Consider the following 17,055-nt stretch of genomic DNA (forward strand, 5'->3'; position numbering starts at 1 on the left):
AAACCGGTCGCATCGCAAGAAATTTAACGAGAGATAGAGAGGGGAGGCCATGCTTCGTGTAACTCAGACCTAGGAAACTACACAAACAGATCAGAGTTAGTTTCAAGCGAGGTTGATATCAGTTTGGTTTGACGGGAAGACAGTGCCATCTCTGTGTTTTGTTTTATTATGGAGTACACTTTCGCTTTCAGCAGCGGACCGCTCTGTGTGTTATCAGTGGACATCACTGCTATACTAAGATAGCAGGTGTCAGGGCTGTGCAGTAGCAGCCAGTCGTGAATCAGAATGGGATTAACTGATATGTGATGATGAATGAATCTACGTTAATCCCACTATTGGACTTCGAGGGAATCACACCGACCACACCCCCACCTCTTGGATATCTCATCTTTCAGGCGCTCTTCCTTTCGGTCGTCATGGTGGTTACCGTCCTTGGGAACGTCGCGGTAAGTTTACTTTATTAAAAATGTTTCACTCTTAACTTTCTGAACATAAAAATTAAGGCTTCTTTTTCCTTTTCCGCCTTCCTGTTTAGCTTCGATGGACGTAAATTATCTTCTATAAAAGCAACTAAGTCTGCTCATTTACGTTAATATTCCGTCCAAAATATATATTTTTAAATACCCCCCCCCCCAACCTCCCCTTAAATGTCATTGGGCACTAAGTGTCAACGGTTTGGGAAAATCTTATGAGTTATTATTCTCACAACAATGAATATGTATTCAGGAAAGCTACATTGGGATTTGTTTTAGCTATTGGGTCCGCCGTTTTGTTTCTGTCCCCCGCAGCCTCGGTTTGGTAGCGTGGGTTTTGATTTGGAAATCAAACCAAGATGGTGAGCAAGTACAATGAAAGCTCGAAGGCTGATTCCTTCATTTATTAATCTTCGGTGATTGCTCCACAAAGGCATGACGACTTTAGTCAACCTCAATTAAGCTTTCCGATGAGCAACCCTGCTGAGCTAATTTACTCAGTCATACCAATTTACCACTACGTCTGCTGCGGAGCCTTCTATACACTACAACTCATCAGCGACTCAAGGGTGCGAAGTCTTCAACATTATTTTCCTGGAGGTTTTGATGGAACACTATGTTTATCAAGACAAGGAACCAAGATTTGCCTGAGTGTGTAAACAGACTGTGTAAAAGAAAGATCACACAATAAATCGCTTGTTTTTCTCGCAAGGCAAAGCATGGGGTCTGATGGCCGGTGAGTTGCTTGCCATAAAGGGTCTATTTACGTTATATGGTTTTTGGAACCCTTCAAATGTTTCACTATGTACAATAATGTACACTAAAAAAGATGAAAATTTCATTTCAAAAGATGGTTTCGTTTTTGAGATAACTGTGAATTTGTCACGCAGTAAGAATATTCGCTACCAGGAATACGCAATCATGTAGAAGCGTTTCGGTAACGCTGCTGATAGGCATTAATGTATATATATAAAATATGTATATTTTGTATTAAACAAAATTTGGGGGTGATAAAAAGTGATATACTTTTGTATACTGTGTATACTGTCTCAAAATACATTAAACTAGCAAAAGCTGCGGTACGTCTGACCACGTAAGTTTTTATAGCATTGATGTTAAGTGCCGTAACCAAAAGTATAACAATAATCTTTATATTTTCAAATAATTGTATATTGTCTATTTCCAGCCATAACTCTTAATGTTTTTATATGGAGCTGATCAACTGATGTAATTGCCTATTTTAAGGATGATTAGAGTTTTTGTATTGAAATTGAATTGAATTGAATAAAGACCTATTATGTGTACAGTTCAGCTCCAAAACTGTCAACTTATACAGCAAATCCTCGTCAAGTGTTCATTGAAACACACGACTAGAAGTGCCGGAAGTATCATTTTAAGATAACAATAATTCTTCATTAATGACAACCTGTATTGAATAGTTACTCAGTACTTTACAACTTAAAGAAAAGTGCATGAACACATAGAAGCCTGCTCTGTACACTGGTAATGCATAGAGGGAAAATAAGTAAACCAAAAATATAACTACTACTAATGTTATAATTCAGAAAATGAAACCACTTCTGCCTCATTATGTCTCATAAGTGAACTTAATTAATTAGCTCGCAAGTCTGAGAAAATATTTTAACAATAATTTTTGCTATGTGAACCGGAAACACCTAGGTTAACTCCTAGTCTTGCACAATAAGTGTTTTTGGTTCTTTTTACGTACAGTCCCAGAGTTTTAAACAATGTTTTAATAACCTGAAATGTAACCGTTTATAAATAAGGTTGATTAGTTCCCTTTGGACAACATGCGAGACCAGAGTCCCATCAAATAAATTTCGTATTTCCATTTTGCCAATGTATACCAAATAATAGTTAATCAAAAACGAGCGTTCCCCCAAAATCCCTCAGTCAACACAAAAACAAAGCCGTTATTTGGTGTCAACTCTTTAAATTATGTTACCGGATGTTTGTGTTGTGTGTTTATTTGTTCAGCTGGCGTTTCATATTGATTTATGTGTATAAAACAATATTTAAATAACTAAACTATGGCATATTTTGATCCAACAAACCTGTAACCCACCCTGAACACCTCAAATAAATCTATAGGAAGAAATCATTCGACTAATAAATGAAACAATCGTTCATAAATGCGAGGAAACCAGCCCTGGTGGCAACATTAATCAATGCATCAATCATATCCTACACCCCACAATCGTACATTGTGCAACAGGAAACAGCTCTGCGGTTTTGAATTGCTAAGTCACGTTTTCTTTGGGTTGAACAGACACTTTCCTCAAATTTCAATTCATTAGGGCATTATACATACTGAATCCCTCTCAGCTCGTGATAAAGTGATTTTTTGCTCAAAATGAAGAAACACCGGACGGCATTCACACTTTATGATAATAAGTGGCGCGTTTTGGCGATATCAAATTGCCTACTTTGGATATCACGACTGTTTATTCACCTGTGAAGCCTTTACGTGTGGCGGATCCGGGCTACAAGGGGCATGCTTTATGATATGCTCCTGCCCAAAATATTCATAGTAAATTTATGAAAGAGAAATTATTTTTAAGATTAGGAAATGTTCGTGATTCAGGTTTTTATTTACGCACGACATTGGTGCTTGGCAGAGTTTGTTAGTAAACCACCCGTCGATTTCACAAAGAGTTAGGACTCGTCTTATCTCGAGTTAGGACGATTAACTCGTCCTAACTTAGGATTAATCTTTAGGTCTGCATGCTACAGTGCAGGGTTGGGACTCATCCTAAGTCCTAAGATTAGTCTTAAGTTAGGAAGAATTTTGTGAAATCAACGGCACAGTCAACTAAACTACACAGTCGTGTATGCTGTTACCCTAGTTGCAATTATTTTCGTTTCAATGAGGTTATAGTTTTTACCCAATTAGGAGCCATTTGGTGACATGCAGAAAAAAGTTCCACTTTGTTTTACAGGCTTCTAGATCTCAAACAAAACTCAATCAAAAATCACCGCAATCACGTCTAGTTAGTCCCAAGCATCCACCTCCGATGTTAACTACCATCTTTAGTGGCCTTCCGCGTATTCCGCGTTCTTAAAAAGTGTGTTGTAATCACATATCGTCTTAAGTGTTTTTATTAAGTGTCTTCAGAGTCTTTCAAAGTAATCAATGCTTCTTAAAGAGCCTTGAGTATTCAAAATGTCATCGGCGTTTTTCAAAGGTCTTCCGTGTTCTTAACGATCGAGTCTTCAGTGCTCAGAGTTTCAAAAGGTCTTCATAATTGTTCTTATCTTCGGTAACCCTTTTTTCAATACAGTGCACACTGTAAACAAATTTCCGTAACATTTACGGGAATCGGTTGTGCAGCCAGATGCCAACCGATTCCCGTAATTTTTACGTTGCAAACCGTACACGAAGTTACGGTGTGCCGTGATTGTTCACGGTGAGAAAGCTGTCAGTTTACGGTGTAAACCGTACACGAAGTTACGGTGTGCCGTACACGAAGTTACGGTGTGCCGTGATTTTTACGGTGAGAAAGCTGTGAATATACGGTGCAAACGTACATGAAGTTACGGTGTGGCGCGATTTTTACGGTGATAAGGCTGTCAATACGGTGTAAAACCGTACACGAGGTTACAGAGTGCCGTGATTTGTACGGTATATTACACGTTGATATTACTGCCATGGGACCGTATTTGAAAAAGTGGAAACTGACCGTAATAAGTAATGGCTTATTACAATAGTATAATTACTCCAATGGTATTGTATTTTAAAAAGTGGAAAATAACCATATGTTAAAGGTACGATACAGCTTTGGTAATTATCAAAATAATTTGGCAAGAAATATAATTCTAAATAATTTTCATCATAAAACTGCAAATGAGATTATAATCTCCCTTAAAAATAGTTCCATCTTAAATGCTGATATTCAAGAAAAGTTCTGAACACCATCAAAAGGCAACAACTGCCTTCGATTTGCACTGTTCGAATTCAGACGCTGCATTTAATGGTCTTCATAACACAATATAAACATCCACATAGAATAACTGATGAAATAGAAACCTTAACAGGTTACCAATGATGGGTATTTTGAAAACTAGACGACTGGAATTGGAATGAACTCATTGTTTCCAGAACCAAAACCAATGATGTATCATACCTTTAAGTAATACACCATGAGCACGGGATTGTACAATAGAGTACAAAAAGTGGGTTAATCTAGTTACTCTAGTCGCCCCGCTAGAACTTCCTCATAAGCATTGCGCGTGCGTGATGATCCCTAGAGTTCTTTTGGTGTGCCCAGATACGGATTTTGGCCGTAAAAAGGCTGGCGAGCAAAAGCGAGAATAGTAATTCACTGTCGAAATATACACATTTCTCACTGTAAAATTACGGTCATTCCTTTTAGACAATCCCATGGTGCATTGCGAGCCGGTATTAACGGGGTTACACCGTAGAGTCAAGGAAATTGTTTTTTATATAAAATACACCGTACATGTTTGCGTACTTTTCACCAACTTTTCACCGTAAAAATTTCGGTAATTATTTTTAAACAATCCCATGGTGCATTGCGTGCCGGCATTTACGGGGTTGCACCGTAAAGTCATGGAAAAATGTCGTTATCACCGTAAAAATTACGGTAATTTTTTAAATAATCCCATGGTGCATTGCGAGCCGGTATTTACGGGGTTGCACCGTAAAGTCATGGAAAAATCTCGTCATGGTAAAACACCGTAGCTATTTACGTACTTTTAACCGTAAAATTACGGTAATTTTTTACAGTGCATTTTTTTCAAAAGTTTCAAAACAGACTCTAAATTTGCGGTATTGCATCATGGAGTATTGACATGAATATCGGTTTGCGGCAACACAATGTGTTATTATACTCGTTGTGTTTATGGGTAGAATGTAGTCATTCATTATAGTTATAGTGTCGTCAACTATCTATTCAGTTTTACTTTTAATGTAATTATAGCCAATGAAAACCAAATTTAAGCATTCGTATCATCTTATAATATAGCTCTACAAATTACATATTACAGCATAATAGATTGGCTGTCTCCTCGAATGGGATGACGGTACTGCTCTGAAAGAAGTTATCCTCGTAATTCTGATCAACTGCCTTGAAGTAGAATTTACGAACGGGGAGGGGGGACTTTTTTAAATTATCTTCACTGTCCCTGACTGAAAATAGTTTGATCTGAATGTGTTGAGTCATAGCCTGAACACGGGCAGTGTTCCTATACAGCAGTATAGACTATGCAAGTTTCGTGTATATTCAAACACTTGGACATGTTAAAGTGTGCAAGTTTGTTCCCTTCCAGCGAAAAAAAGTGGTCCCATAAATGTTTACGTACAAGCAAAACTTGCTCCAACCTCGTTCCCAGGGGTGATCGATCTCACCGCGCCATTTTTCCCCCAGCATGCCTTGCTCGATCATAATGACGAGAGGTATCTACATCGTTTTGGTGGACTTCTCGCAGTTATCTTCACTGTATCCCTTATTGAGATATGTTTACCCTAGCGTGCTCTCTAGTCATCTGATGAACACTATGGACAGTCAGTGTTCACACTAGGGAGGTTGAGGTGCACGTTAAGGCCGGTTTATAGTCGGTCGCGCGATGGTCGCGCGATGAAAATCTTGATGCGCGATCATAAAAAGACACAGTTTTTAGGCCTCAGTCTTAGGATTGCGCGCAAGATTTCCATCGCGCGACCGACTTTAAACCGGCCTTTAATGTCAGTTATTGTGTTGTTAAAATCTCACTTTTTTGCATACGTGAAAATCCCATTTTCACGTCAGGTATACGTACGTGCACACTTCATACGTGAGCATGAAAATAAATAAATTATTTTACGTCCACGTTCACGTTCACGTTCACGTTTTTGCTCGCGTAACGTGTGGCTAAACCACGCTTCTACCTACGATCACGATGTAACTCATGTCTGCTTCATAAAGTGTATTTTGCTATTTCTACTTCGATCTTAGTTAAGCCTACTTTGATGGGAGTCAAGTTAATTTGATATCGGACATTGGACATTCAAAAAATTTTGTTCAGTGAAAGAAAGTCCAATATCAAGTTAAAGGAACACGTTGCCTTGGATCGGACGAGTTAGTTCTATAAAAAGCGTTTGTAACCGTTTTTTATACAATGCATGTGGGTAGAAAGATGATTTAAAAGTAGAATACAATGATCCACACAATTTTGCCTCGAAATTGCGTGGTTTTCCTTTTACTGTGCGAACTATTACGGTCGGCCATTTATGGGAGTCAAAAATTTGACTCCGAAAAATCTCCGACCGTGTTAGTCGACGAGGTAAAAGGAAAACCGTGCAATTTCGTGACATGTTTGTGTGGATCATTGTATCCTACTTTTACAACATCTTTCTACCAATATGCATTTTATAAAAAACGGTTACAAACGCTTTTCAAAGACCAACTCGACCGATCCAAGGCAACGTGTTCCTTTAACTGTTATGGTCGTCATTCACTGTACGTCAATGCCAAATGTCAATATCGATGCACAAATCTATGCGCTTGTTCAGTATTCAATATCAAAGTTAGATATCCACTCTACAAACCTGAGTGTCCATTGCCCAATATCGATAGAGTGCCCAATATCCAATATCGATGCACAATGTAGACATTCACTGTAAAAACCTGTTTGAATGTCCCGTATCTAATATCGAAAAAGCAACCTTGACATTCGCTGTACAAATCTATGTGAATGTCAACATTTCCAATATTGGTGCAAAGCGTAGACATTCACTGTACAAACCTATTGGAATGTGCAATATCCAGTATCGAAAAAGCAACATTGTCAATCGCTGTACAAACCTATGTGAATGTCAAGTTGTCCAATATCAAACTAACTATCCTACATTGCTACAGCCTACTTTACTATCCATAGCTAATGTCCACAACTGCTGATTGAAGCAATGTTAAAACATTACCGATAGCCTCACATATCTCCATGAACCAAGTGCAATCATAAAACTTTAAGTGGGTCATGTAGCAGGTGATAGTCCATTACGCACGTTCCAATCTATCATATACAAAAGTAGCAGCGTGTCCGGCAATGCACATTAATATTTAGGTTAGACATGCATCACTTCAAGTCATTTAGCTTTTACTACGGCCAAGAGAAATCGATTTGTTTTTATGGTACGAAGGCCCAAAGGATCTTCCGTTTTCCATTCTAGGTCAGGTACGGAGGCCCATAAATATCACTGGCGGACTTTTTATGCGATACATTGATTATGCGAAAGCTATCAGAATATGAGAAATTTAGAAAATAAGATATAAACTGTCGGTCAAATTGCCACGAATTGAGTGGACCTAGCCTCTTTAAAGACAGTGGAAACTATTGGTAATTGTCAAAGACCAGTCTCACCACTTGCTGTATCTCAACATATGCATAACATAACAAACCTGTGAACATTTCAGCTTGATTGGTCGTTGAAGTTGCGAGATAACTATGAAAGCAAAAAACACCCTTGTCACACGAAGTTGTGTGCTTTCAGATGCTTGATTTCGAGACCTCAAGTTCTAAACTTGAGGTCTCGAAATCAAATTCGTGGAAAATTACTTCTTTCTCGAAAACTACGTCACTTCAATGGGAGCCGTTTTTAACAATGTTTTATACTATCAACCTCTCTCTATTACTCGTTACCAAGTGAGGTTTAATGCTAATAATTATTTTGAGTAATTACCAATAGTGTCCACTGCCTTTAAAGATGATGTCAAACAAGACCTCAATCTACGGGGCTCTGGAAGTGCCATCCGAAATCAAGAGAACTTGCAATGATGAGGCGACGCGTCTAGACGCATTTTGATGTTGAAATAACCGCAGTGATAAGATGCACCATTACTCATTGCTTAATCGAGTCTGAGGTATAAATAACCTTTTACCAGGATGAAATATAATCGTTCAAAAGTAGAGTTGGCTGTGGAATATGACATACCAAACTGAATTGAAGAGGTTCCATCAAAACTAAATTGCTCATTTGGCCTGAGAGGGTAAAGTTGTTTTCTATTTTGACAAGTTTGGTCCATTTTGCAATCCGTCTGTTTCTGTTGATCCAAGGCGCCGTTTTGGACCCTCCGGCTGTTCCGTTGCCATGGATAACTTCCACTTAAAGTATCCTATAATTACACTTATACTCTGCCCCCGTAGGCATTGGTTGCTAGGGAAGTCACGCCATAGAGTCAACATGAAGGGATGTCGTGTGGTATGAACTTAATCGATCTGATGCAGTCAAACATAACACATGGATAAAATGAAGCATCATTAGGCAGTTAGATTCCCTTTTCCATTTCGATACACGTACCAGAAAACCAAGAGCGTGTTTGTGATACACTCCGTGGACATTCCATTTGTATCGTGCAGTTTTAGTTAGGGTTGAACTAGTCTTCAAACTTCACGTTTGCACTCTATATTGTTTTAAGTGATGGTGTTTTGTTCTTTGTTAATCCCCTTCGTTTGGAGACGAATGTCCACTTGAAAAAATAAGTATATTTTAATGAAAATTTTGGAAGTCATGACAACATTGAGCCTGTCCACCAGAGGGTACCTAAGAGTAAGACATTAGCCATGGATCTAGAACGGAAGTCCTCATAGGGTCCTCACAATGTCCAAACACTATGTTATTTGATGACTACTATTACAATGTCACTCAAATGTTTGATCATCCATTAAAAGGAGGGCTTATCTTTGTTCTTCCGTTGTTTTGACTTTTTTTAGAGACGTCCTCGTTGTTGTTGTTTTTTTGCATGAGCGCGAAGAGAGAGGACGTCCTCACTTTTGTTTAAGTAGGCCTACTCATAGTTTGATAGTTAAGATATCCCTGAAACACAGCTCCTGTGTTGCAAACACTGAAGGACATTTCTTAGTTTTGTTCACTTTAAAATACAAGTTTTTCAACACATCGTAAACCTCACTGGATTTAATCATACAATTGTTGAATGAAATTTGCTAACAGCAATTTAGACGCAAAACAAAACCCCAATCAACTTTTTCCTGCAAACAGTCAAATGTAAATTTAATTCACTCCAGCAACTAACACCCGTCCGACACCAAGCAGGTGTAAATATAACACCCAGGTGTTTTCGGGGTTATTAAGTTACACCAGCTGAAGGCTACATTATTGACCTGGCCACACCACAGCCGAAATGTGTAGCTCTATTCTATTGATGTTCGCAATTGGTGTGTGTATCAATACGATTTCTGAATTTATGAAATATGAAAAAAAGAAAGTGAAAGAGATTTGTAATATAAAGCACTGTTGGTAATTGTGTAAAACCAGTATACGTACTTTATGTAACCCACATTTCTTTACATGAAATAACATGTTGCAAAAGTATTGCAGTAATATGCCCACATCATTATATACTGTGATGACGAACCCTGTTTCAGTAAGCCCCTGGAGGCAGTTGATTTGGGTTGGTAGCCCAAATCAGTTGAGCATAGCCCTCACTCTGAAGTGACCGTTACTCGTGAGATCAAATCTTAGTTTACTAATTAATTTACAACTCTCCAAATAAAGGGATCTCAAATTAAGCCCTCCAGCATGACTATCTTTAGGCCTGTACGATGTAAATTTAATATGTTCATTATTCTCAACAATGCTAACCCTTTACACGAAATTAAAAAACTTCAAATTGATAACTCACTGACTATGAAGACATTGCAGAACCAATCCCCCCGAGAAATCTTCGGAGAAAATGTCAGTTAAAAATCAAAAAGCTCAATTGTTCTGGCTTTATACTTCAAGCATGACGTACAAAGAGAGAATCTTCACCAATGATTAATAAAACTGTACCGTTGTGATCACTGAAATGGGAGAATCAAATTAAAGAGAATCTTGAACCGACCGGAATTTGAACCATCAACCTCGGGATTAAAGTGCCGGCAAAACAACAACAAAACATCAAAAAACATCGACAACAGCAACAACATCAACAACAACAACAACAACAACAACGAGACAATTTTTAGGTCTTAAATATTAAACTCCTTTCCAACTTCATGCGTTTTACATCCAACCTGTGAAAAACATATCAAGTTTGTTTGATCAAAATCTTGAACAAACCAATCTTGGCATTTCATGGTTTCGTCAGTTTTTGTGTGCACCATGGAATTTAGTTTTGTTACCAAGAATTGGGCACTTATGTAACCACATTTCTAGTACAATTTCCAGGGACAAGATTGGTGCTGACTTAAAGCTTATGCAAATGTATACTTAATGCAATATTCAAATGGAAGTACCGGAGGACTGACAAGCTTTACAATCATTTAGCTTCAGATTGGAAATAATCTTTTTTAAATCTCCAATAATAACCAACCATGTGATTTGACTTTTGCACCAATACGACTTCCTAAAAACAAATCACGCCAGAATTTGCATATAAACTACTTTTGTTACGCGAGAGGCTTACCTAATCTAGCGACCAGAATTTGCCAATGGCTTAGATGATTAATTAGCCATCCCCAAATTGATTAATTTATATAAACAGGTGTTTTTAAATCGCTGTGACTTCTCATTTTTCGCACCAGCTTTGTTAAGCCCTCACCTGAGTGACCTTGTTGGCAGACATAATTCATAAAGGTTGATGTATAGTTGAATAAGAATTTGAATTTGAATCAATTCAGACAAACTGAGTGAAACAGAACCATGAGTTGAACCTTATGAACCCGTTGCACTGTATGACAAAAGTCGATGGCCTCCATGAAGTCAAGAATGGACAACAAAAAGTTGAGATGAAACTTGAGTCATATCGAATGGTTAACATGATAAGTTTATTTCTCCTTGTACTATAGAGGAGCCTAGTGTTCGTTTTTGTTGTGTCCGATTTATAAGCCGTTGTCATTCAATACACACGAGTGGTTTGACTGACTTATCCTGGCGGGCCGAGTGCTATCGCGTTGATTACGTGCTTGTAATATTAATCACATCGGACACAAACACCTTACAGACGACATTTTGAAATCCCCTGCGTCAATGACAGTAGGAGTGGTGTCTCTTACAGTATGCATACCGAAAAACAACAAACGCAATTTGAGTGGATTTATAATTTGTTGAATTGATTACAAGATGAACTGTCTACGAGAATCAGAATCCTTCTTTAGAGAGAGAAACATCTCATAGGTCTATAATCAAACACCGTTGATGTAAATGTTGTCGTCGTTGTTGTTGTTGTTGTTGTTGTTGTTGTTGTTGTTGTTGTTGTTGTTGTTGTTGTTGTTGTTGTTGTTGTTGTTGTTGTTGTTGTTGTTGTTGTTGTTGTTGTTGTTGTTGTTGTTGTTGTTGTTGTTGTTGTTGTTGTTGTTTGGGGAGGGTGATTATGTTTGAAGGGAAAGCAAATAACACCCTCTTGTTTTTAAAAACATCCTATGCGTGCGTGTATACGTGATGTTTAGCCCTAGCGCACTTTGCACAGACAAAATGGGTTGTGCTTTTCGTGGGTTTTCCTTTGGTTATTTTTTTTAGGGGGGGGGGGGTGTTCTAAAAAATAATTACCCAACAATTCAATGGCATTACATTTTGAACAAGTGAGTCTTTTCCGTGCAAACAGTATGTGCAAAACTTTGTTTACCTACAAATGAGGCAGAAAGATGGCCGACCCAAAGATGAGGCGAACGTGGATTGGGATGAGAGGTCAAAAGTTCATCTAGGAGGCGGGCAAAGTCGATGTTATTCACGAGCCTCGATTTATGACGTCAGATGTTTAGGTTACGGATAAAGTTGCTTTGGAAAGTACAGAGTGATACTTGGTAAGAACATGGAGTAAGGTAAGAAGAACACATATGGCTCGCAGGAGAAGAGTAGAAACAAGGACAACAACAACACAGATAGAGCACAAACCTTACAGAGAACAAAGAGCATTGGAGAGACAAAGCTTACATCTCAATCTGAAACAGTGTCATAATTATTAACAGAAATATACAATAAACTGGAGTTGCAGACATAAAACAGGCTAAATGGAGGAGGGCTAGACACAGAGAATCGGACAACACAAAAAGACCACTGGGGTGGTAACCAAGAACAGGGAAGATTACGATTGATACTCCATTTGCCAGACGCTCTAATATATTTCAAAACAAATTAATTTATTGAACCCATACAAATTAACACCTTGGCCTGAACAGATGTTATGCAAGATTACTTTTTATGAGAAAGTCTGGATGAACAATCGAATTCAAGGCTTAATTGCCGTCCCTATACTCCAGATAGATCCCGGGGCAGCCTATTATGTGTTGAATTAACCTCATCATGAGAACAACAAGCAGTAAACACTGATCTAATTAGTTGGGGTCCGGCATTTGAGTAACAATTAACTGACCAATCTCAATCCACTCGTCGTTTCAATATCATCCTAATTACGAAAGATCAAACTTGATTACCATTTTGTATAGACGGTGTGTTCGCTGTCGCCAGACCTCATCGAGCCGAAACAACACGTCGACTGGAAGATAACGTGTGACTCTGCTTTCTTGACACAATCAAGTGGTGAGAAACGAGTTTGAGAACAATATATTTAATTTGTAATCATCGAGATTGAGTTTGTGTTTCTGGATGCTCACGATTGTGAAATTCACTCCATTGCCCATCTTTCACAGAGATATCCGGAAATAGGCTTAAAGCATTTAATACCCCCAAATGGTGAAAATGAAATTATCACGGGATGTTCTATGGATTGTCTGTTAACTAGAGAAAGGGAAATTAAATTACTCCTATGTCGTCACTTTAGTGCAACAAGTATCCAGGTAGAGATCAACTCAGGCTGATGACGTCACAACGACACAGATTTCAATCCAGAAACCTCGCTCCATTTCTACCTCGTTTCCTTTCGAAGACTTCTTCCTCGTTTTTCAATGAAACCCCAAGTCTGTTTACTTACACCGTGTTTGTTTTGTCAGCGACACAAATTACCTGTTATACATGTATCCAAAGACTGCTCTCGTTCGTGTAGGGTGGGTTTGTATCTCGTTAGAGGTGAGGGGGTGGTCTTCAATCAAATATACGAAGGACTGAACAAACATAAGACGAGTTTAATTTACCGACAACACGCTTCAAGCACTACGGATCCTAGGTGTGCACACAACGCCCCCCCCCCCCCCCCGTAGCGAACCAACAATCGTAATTTTCACCTTACGGCACTAGCTTCAAATAAAAACCACAACTTCAAAAGAGTCATCTTTTCTTTTGTTTGTTTTTCTCCCAGGATGTCTTGCTGTTCTCCTAAAACAAACATGTTCTAATGAAGTTTATTCAATTAAAACAAAACCCAAAAATTCTCCCTGGCCCAACTAATTAAGCTTGTTGACTTTTAGTAAGGCCTACACATAGTTGCTAATGGCCGGGGAACGACCTGATAATTGACAGTTTTTATAATATTGATATCTCCAAACGTTCTCAGAAGTATCCTCATCTGAAACATTCAGGAGTTTCATATCATGGTGGTATAGTTAGAGAGGAAGGTATAACATGGCAGTTATGATCGTTCAACACAAGTATAATTTGCGGCAGGTATCCTGCTCATTTATGCTTAGCAATACCTCTGCTTAAGCAGCTCTACGGAATTGGGCCCTGGTTCGAAAGCACCCACAATACAAGCCTCCGGTTCGAAAGCACCCAGAATACAAGCCTCCGGTTCGAAAGCACCCACAATACAAGCCTCCGGTTCGAAAGCACCCACAATACAAGCCTCCGGTTCGAAAGCACCCACAATACAAGCCTCCGGTTCGAAAGCACCCACAATACAAGCCTCCGGTTCGAAAGCACCCACAATACAAGCCTCCGGTTCGAAAGCACCCACAATACAAGCCTCCGGTTCGAAAGCACCCACAATACAAGCCTCCGGTTCGAAAGCACCCACAATACAAGCCTCCGGTTCGTCAACACTCATGTGCAAGGGATCGAGCTTTCAATTTTGTTTCTAATAAAAACTTCAAGCTGTTCACAATTATTGAGCTATCCATTATCCAATCGAAATTATCGCTACAGTCCTCTTAGAAACATCTAAAACGCAGTGACGTCAAGGAACCAATCAGTGCCTTTGTTTGAGAGGAAGGTTTATAGCAGTGATGACCGTACCACGTGATTACATGAGGTTTTTTTTATATTTTTTTTTTATGTCGCCAGATACACAAGGCCTGAAGGCCACTCCAAGACGTGGGTTCTATGATCAACTATTTTTCTAGGGGCCGCTTTCACCTATACATGTACTCCTAGGGCTGAAACAAGCCTCCGGTTCGAAAGCACCCACAATACAAGCCTCCGGTTCGAAAGCACCCACAATACTGCGCGCCTTATAAATTTTATGTTATTATTATTATTATTATTAAACAGTGTTACTATACCCCTTTACATTCCATACTGATGTACGTTTGGCTATCAATCAGAAGAATGCCTGGTAGAGCAGAAAGCACTACCTCCCCAACTAATGATACTATAATTATTATCGCTCAAACGGAGATCACACCCAATGCACACATTATTGATTCGCTTTGCTTGGAATTGACGAAGCATCAGTCCCTTTTTCAAGAAAAAAGTTTGACGCGGGTGATGTTCAATGGCCATGAATTGTTTCATGTTCTTTCACCCAAGTGCAAGACGTGTACAAATTATTGATTACATTTTTAATTCGTTTAACATTATTGAGATTGTTGCTTGCAGGCCCATGATGGGTCAATGTAAGCTAGTAATGTTTTCGCTTTAATTCACCGTTAACATTCGTTCTTCGCCTTCCAGGTAACTATTCTTGCATCACCTGGTCCTGCCAATTCATACGAGATTAAGATGAACAATTTTATTTAGTTGCAGCTATTCGTGTCATTTCCCCATACTCAGATCATTGAACCAAACCGAGACTGGGAGGCAAAAGTAGTTATAAAAGTAGACACATAAAAGTAGACACTAGATAGTTGACACAAGAACAACACTCAATTTTTGATAGGCGTTTATATGGCCACATTCTACAGTCAACACCCAAAAGCTGGATACATCTGAAGGACATCTGTACACTATACTATTCCTATAGTCACTCCATTTCTAAAATTATTTCACAGGGCATTGAGCACTAGGCAACCACAGAGATACTATTAGTCTAAGAAGGAGAAACTGTGGACTGGAGGCTCCTTCAGACCACTCAACCCAATGGGTCTGAACACCCAAGAAGAAAGTTACTCATAACCTTTTTTCGTTGCCTATTCATCTTCCCCACAGATATCCCTTTTTTTTAGCCTGCCCCATTCACTAATTGATTACTTTATCTCCTTGCTACCTTTGATATTGTCCTTTGTGTCTCCATCTTGTTGTGGTCAAACATTAATTAACCCCTTGTTTTTATGTGTGCTTTCTGCCTCTTTGTTCTCTAATCGTGTATTTCCAATCACGTGTGTTGTGTTGTGTCGTGTCGTGTCGTGTCGTGTCGTGTCGTGTCGTATCGTGTCGTGTCGTGTCGTCATTTAGCCTTCTAGAAAGACTCTGCTAGGGTCGAAACATCAGGCCATTGACCATTTTTGTTTTTATTAAAAAAATACAAAGTAAGCTTAATCTTATGACCATTTAGTTGAATAAATTGTAAATCAGACAAACTCAGTTCATGTGTTTGTTTCCCTGTGAGCAGATTGTAGTTAAAACTTTAAATGTAGGGTATTTTTACTTCATCGGCTAAATGTCAAATATAACGCAGTTGCGTAACTTTAAATCTTGTTTTTACAACCAGTTGACAAAACAGTCTTGCCTGGGAATACAGTGGCAGCGTGTTCCCTTCGCACAGAATAAAGGCTGAATTAACAGCAAATCCTTTGGCCTGATTAACCGCCGTCTGAATACACTTGCCTTAGATTGCTTTGCATATTTATTCTTAGATGCAGGCTGACATTTTCATTCTCCGTGATCTTAACTTCGAAGGGACTCCTTTCTAAAAAATAGTTTATACTATATCAAGCTGCAGTTCTTAATTCCCACCTATTAAGATACGGCCATTATTTGATGCAGTATTTTCCATCAGTTTCAAATCGATACAAGGAGGCCATCATCGTGAGGTCAACTGTGCAATCCCAGATGGGAAATATCCACTTTCTCCCATATGGATTTTTACATTTTTTGAAACATAAAAATCATAACTTGTCAACTTGAAGCTAAATTGACAGTTTGGTAAAATATGGCTCTTATAAACGAGCATGATCAAATTCAAAATTGTACATTAACGTCCCGATCAAAAATACCGTTGTAAAGATGCCAAACATAAATGTACAGACTGCACAATAATAATTATTGTTGATAACTTCAGTATTATATCGTTACAAACTTTAATTTGGTGATGAGAACAAAACATTTCAGAAGGCTTTATGCGATTTCGTCGCAACGTAAAATACTCACAGGGCATAAAACCGCAGCCATTTCCTCACAATATAACACATTATGCAAGTCTCTAAAAGAGGTATTAGAAAAGCGCCTCAGGAGGGAAAAAGCGGCAAGAACTCATTAGCTTGTCAGATGGAAAATCTTGCATAACAAAGTCACGTGATCAATCATAGTTCATAAAAAATCCGTGATGACATATAGGGTACAATGGAACATCACGCC

The 17,055-nt window shown here is 38.7% G+C and overlaps 1 protein-coding gene across 1 annotated transcript in view; it reads left to right on the forward strand.

The window, feature by feature from the left end:
• The window catches only part of LOC117296075 (histamine H2 receptor-like), a 34,415-nt gene continuing 17,360 nt past the window's right edge, over positions 1-17,055 (forward strand). Inside the window, exon 1 of the mRNA XM_033778946.1 lies at positions 1-446. Within this exon, the coding sequence (XP_033634837.1) occupies positions 306-446 (141 nt within the window). The 5' untranslated portion in view covers positions 1-305. The remainder of the gene's footprint in view (positions 447-17,055) is intronic.

This window comes from Asterias rubens, chromosome 10 (genome assembly GCF_902459465.1).
Source record: "Asterias rubens chromosome 10, eAstRub1.3, whole genome shotgun sequence".
NCBI classification, from domain to species: domain Eukaryota; kingdom Metazoa; phylum Echinodermata; class Asteroidea; order Forcipulatida; family Asteriidae; genus Asterias; species Asterias rubens.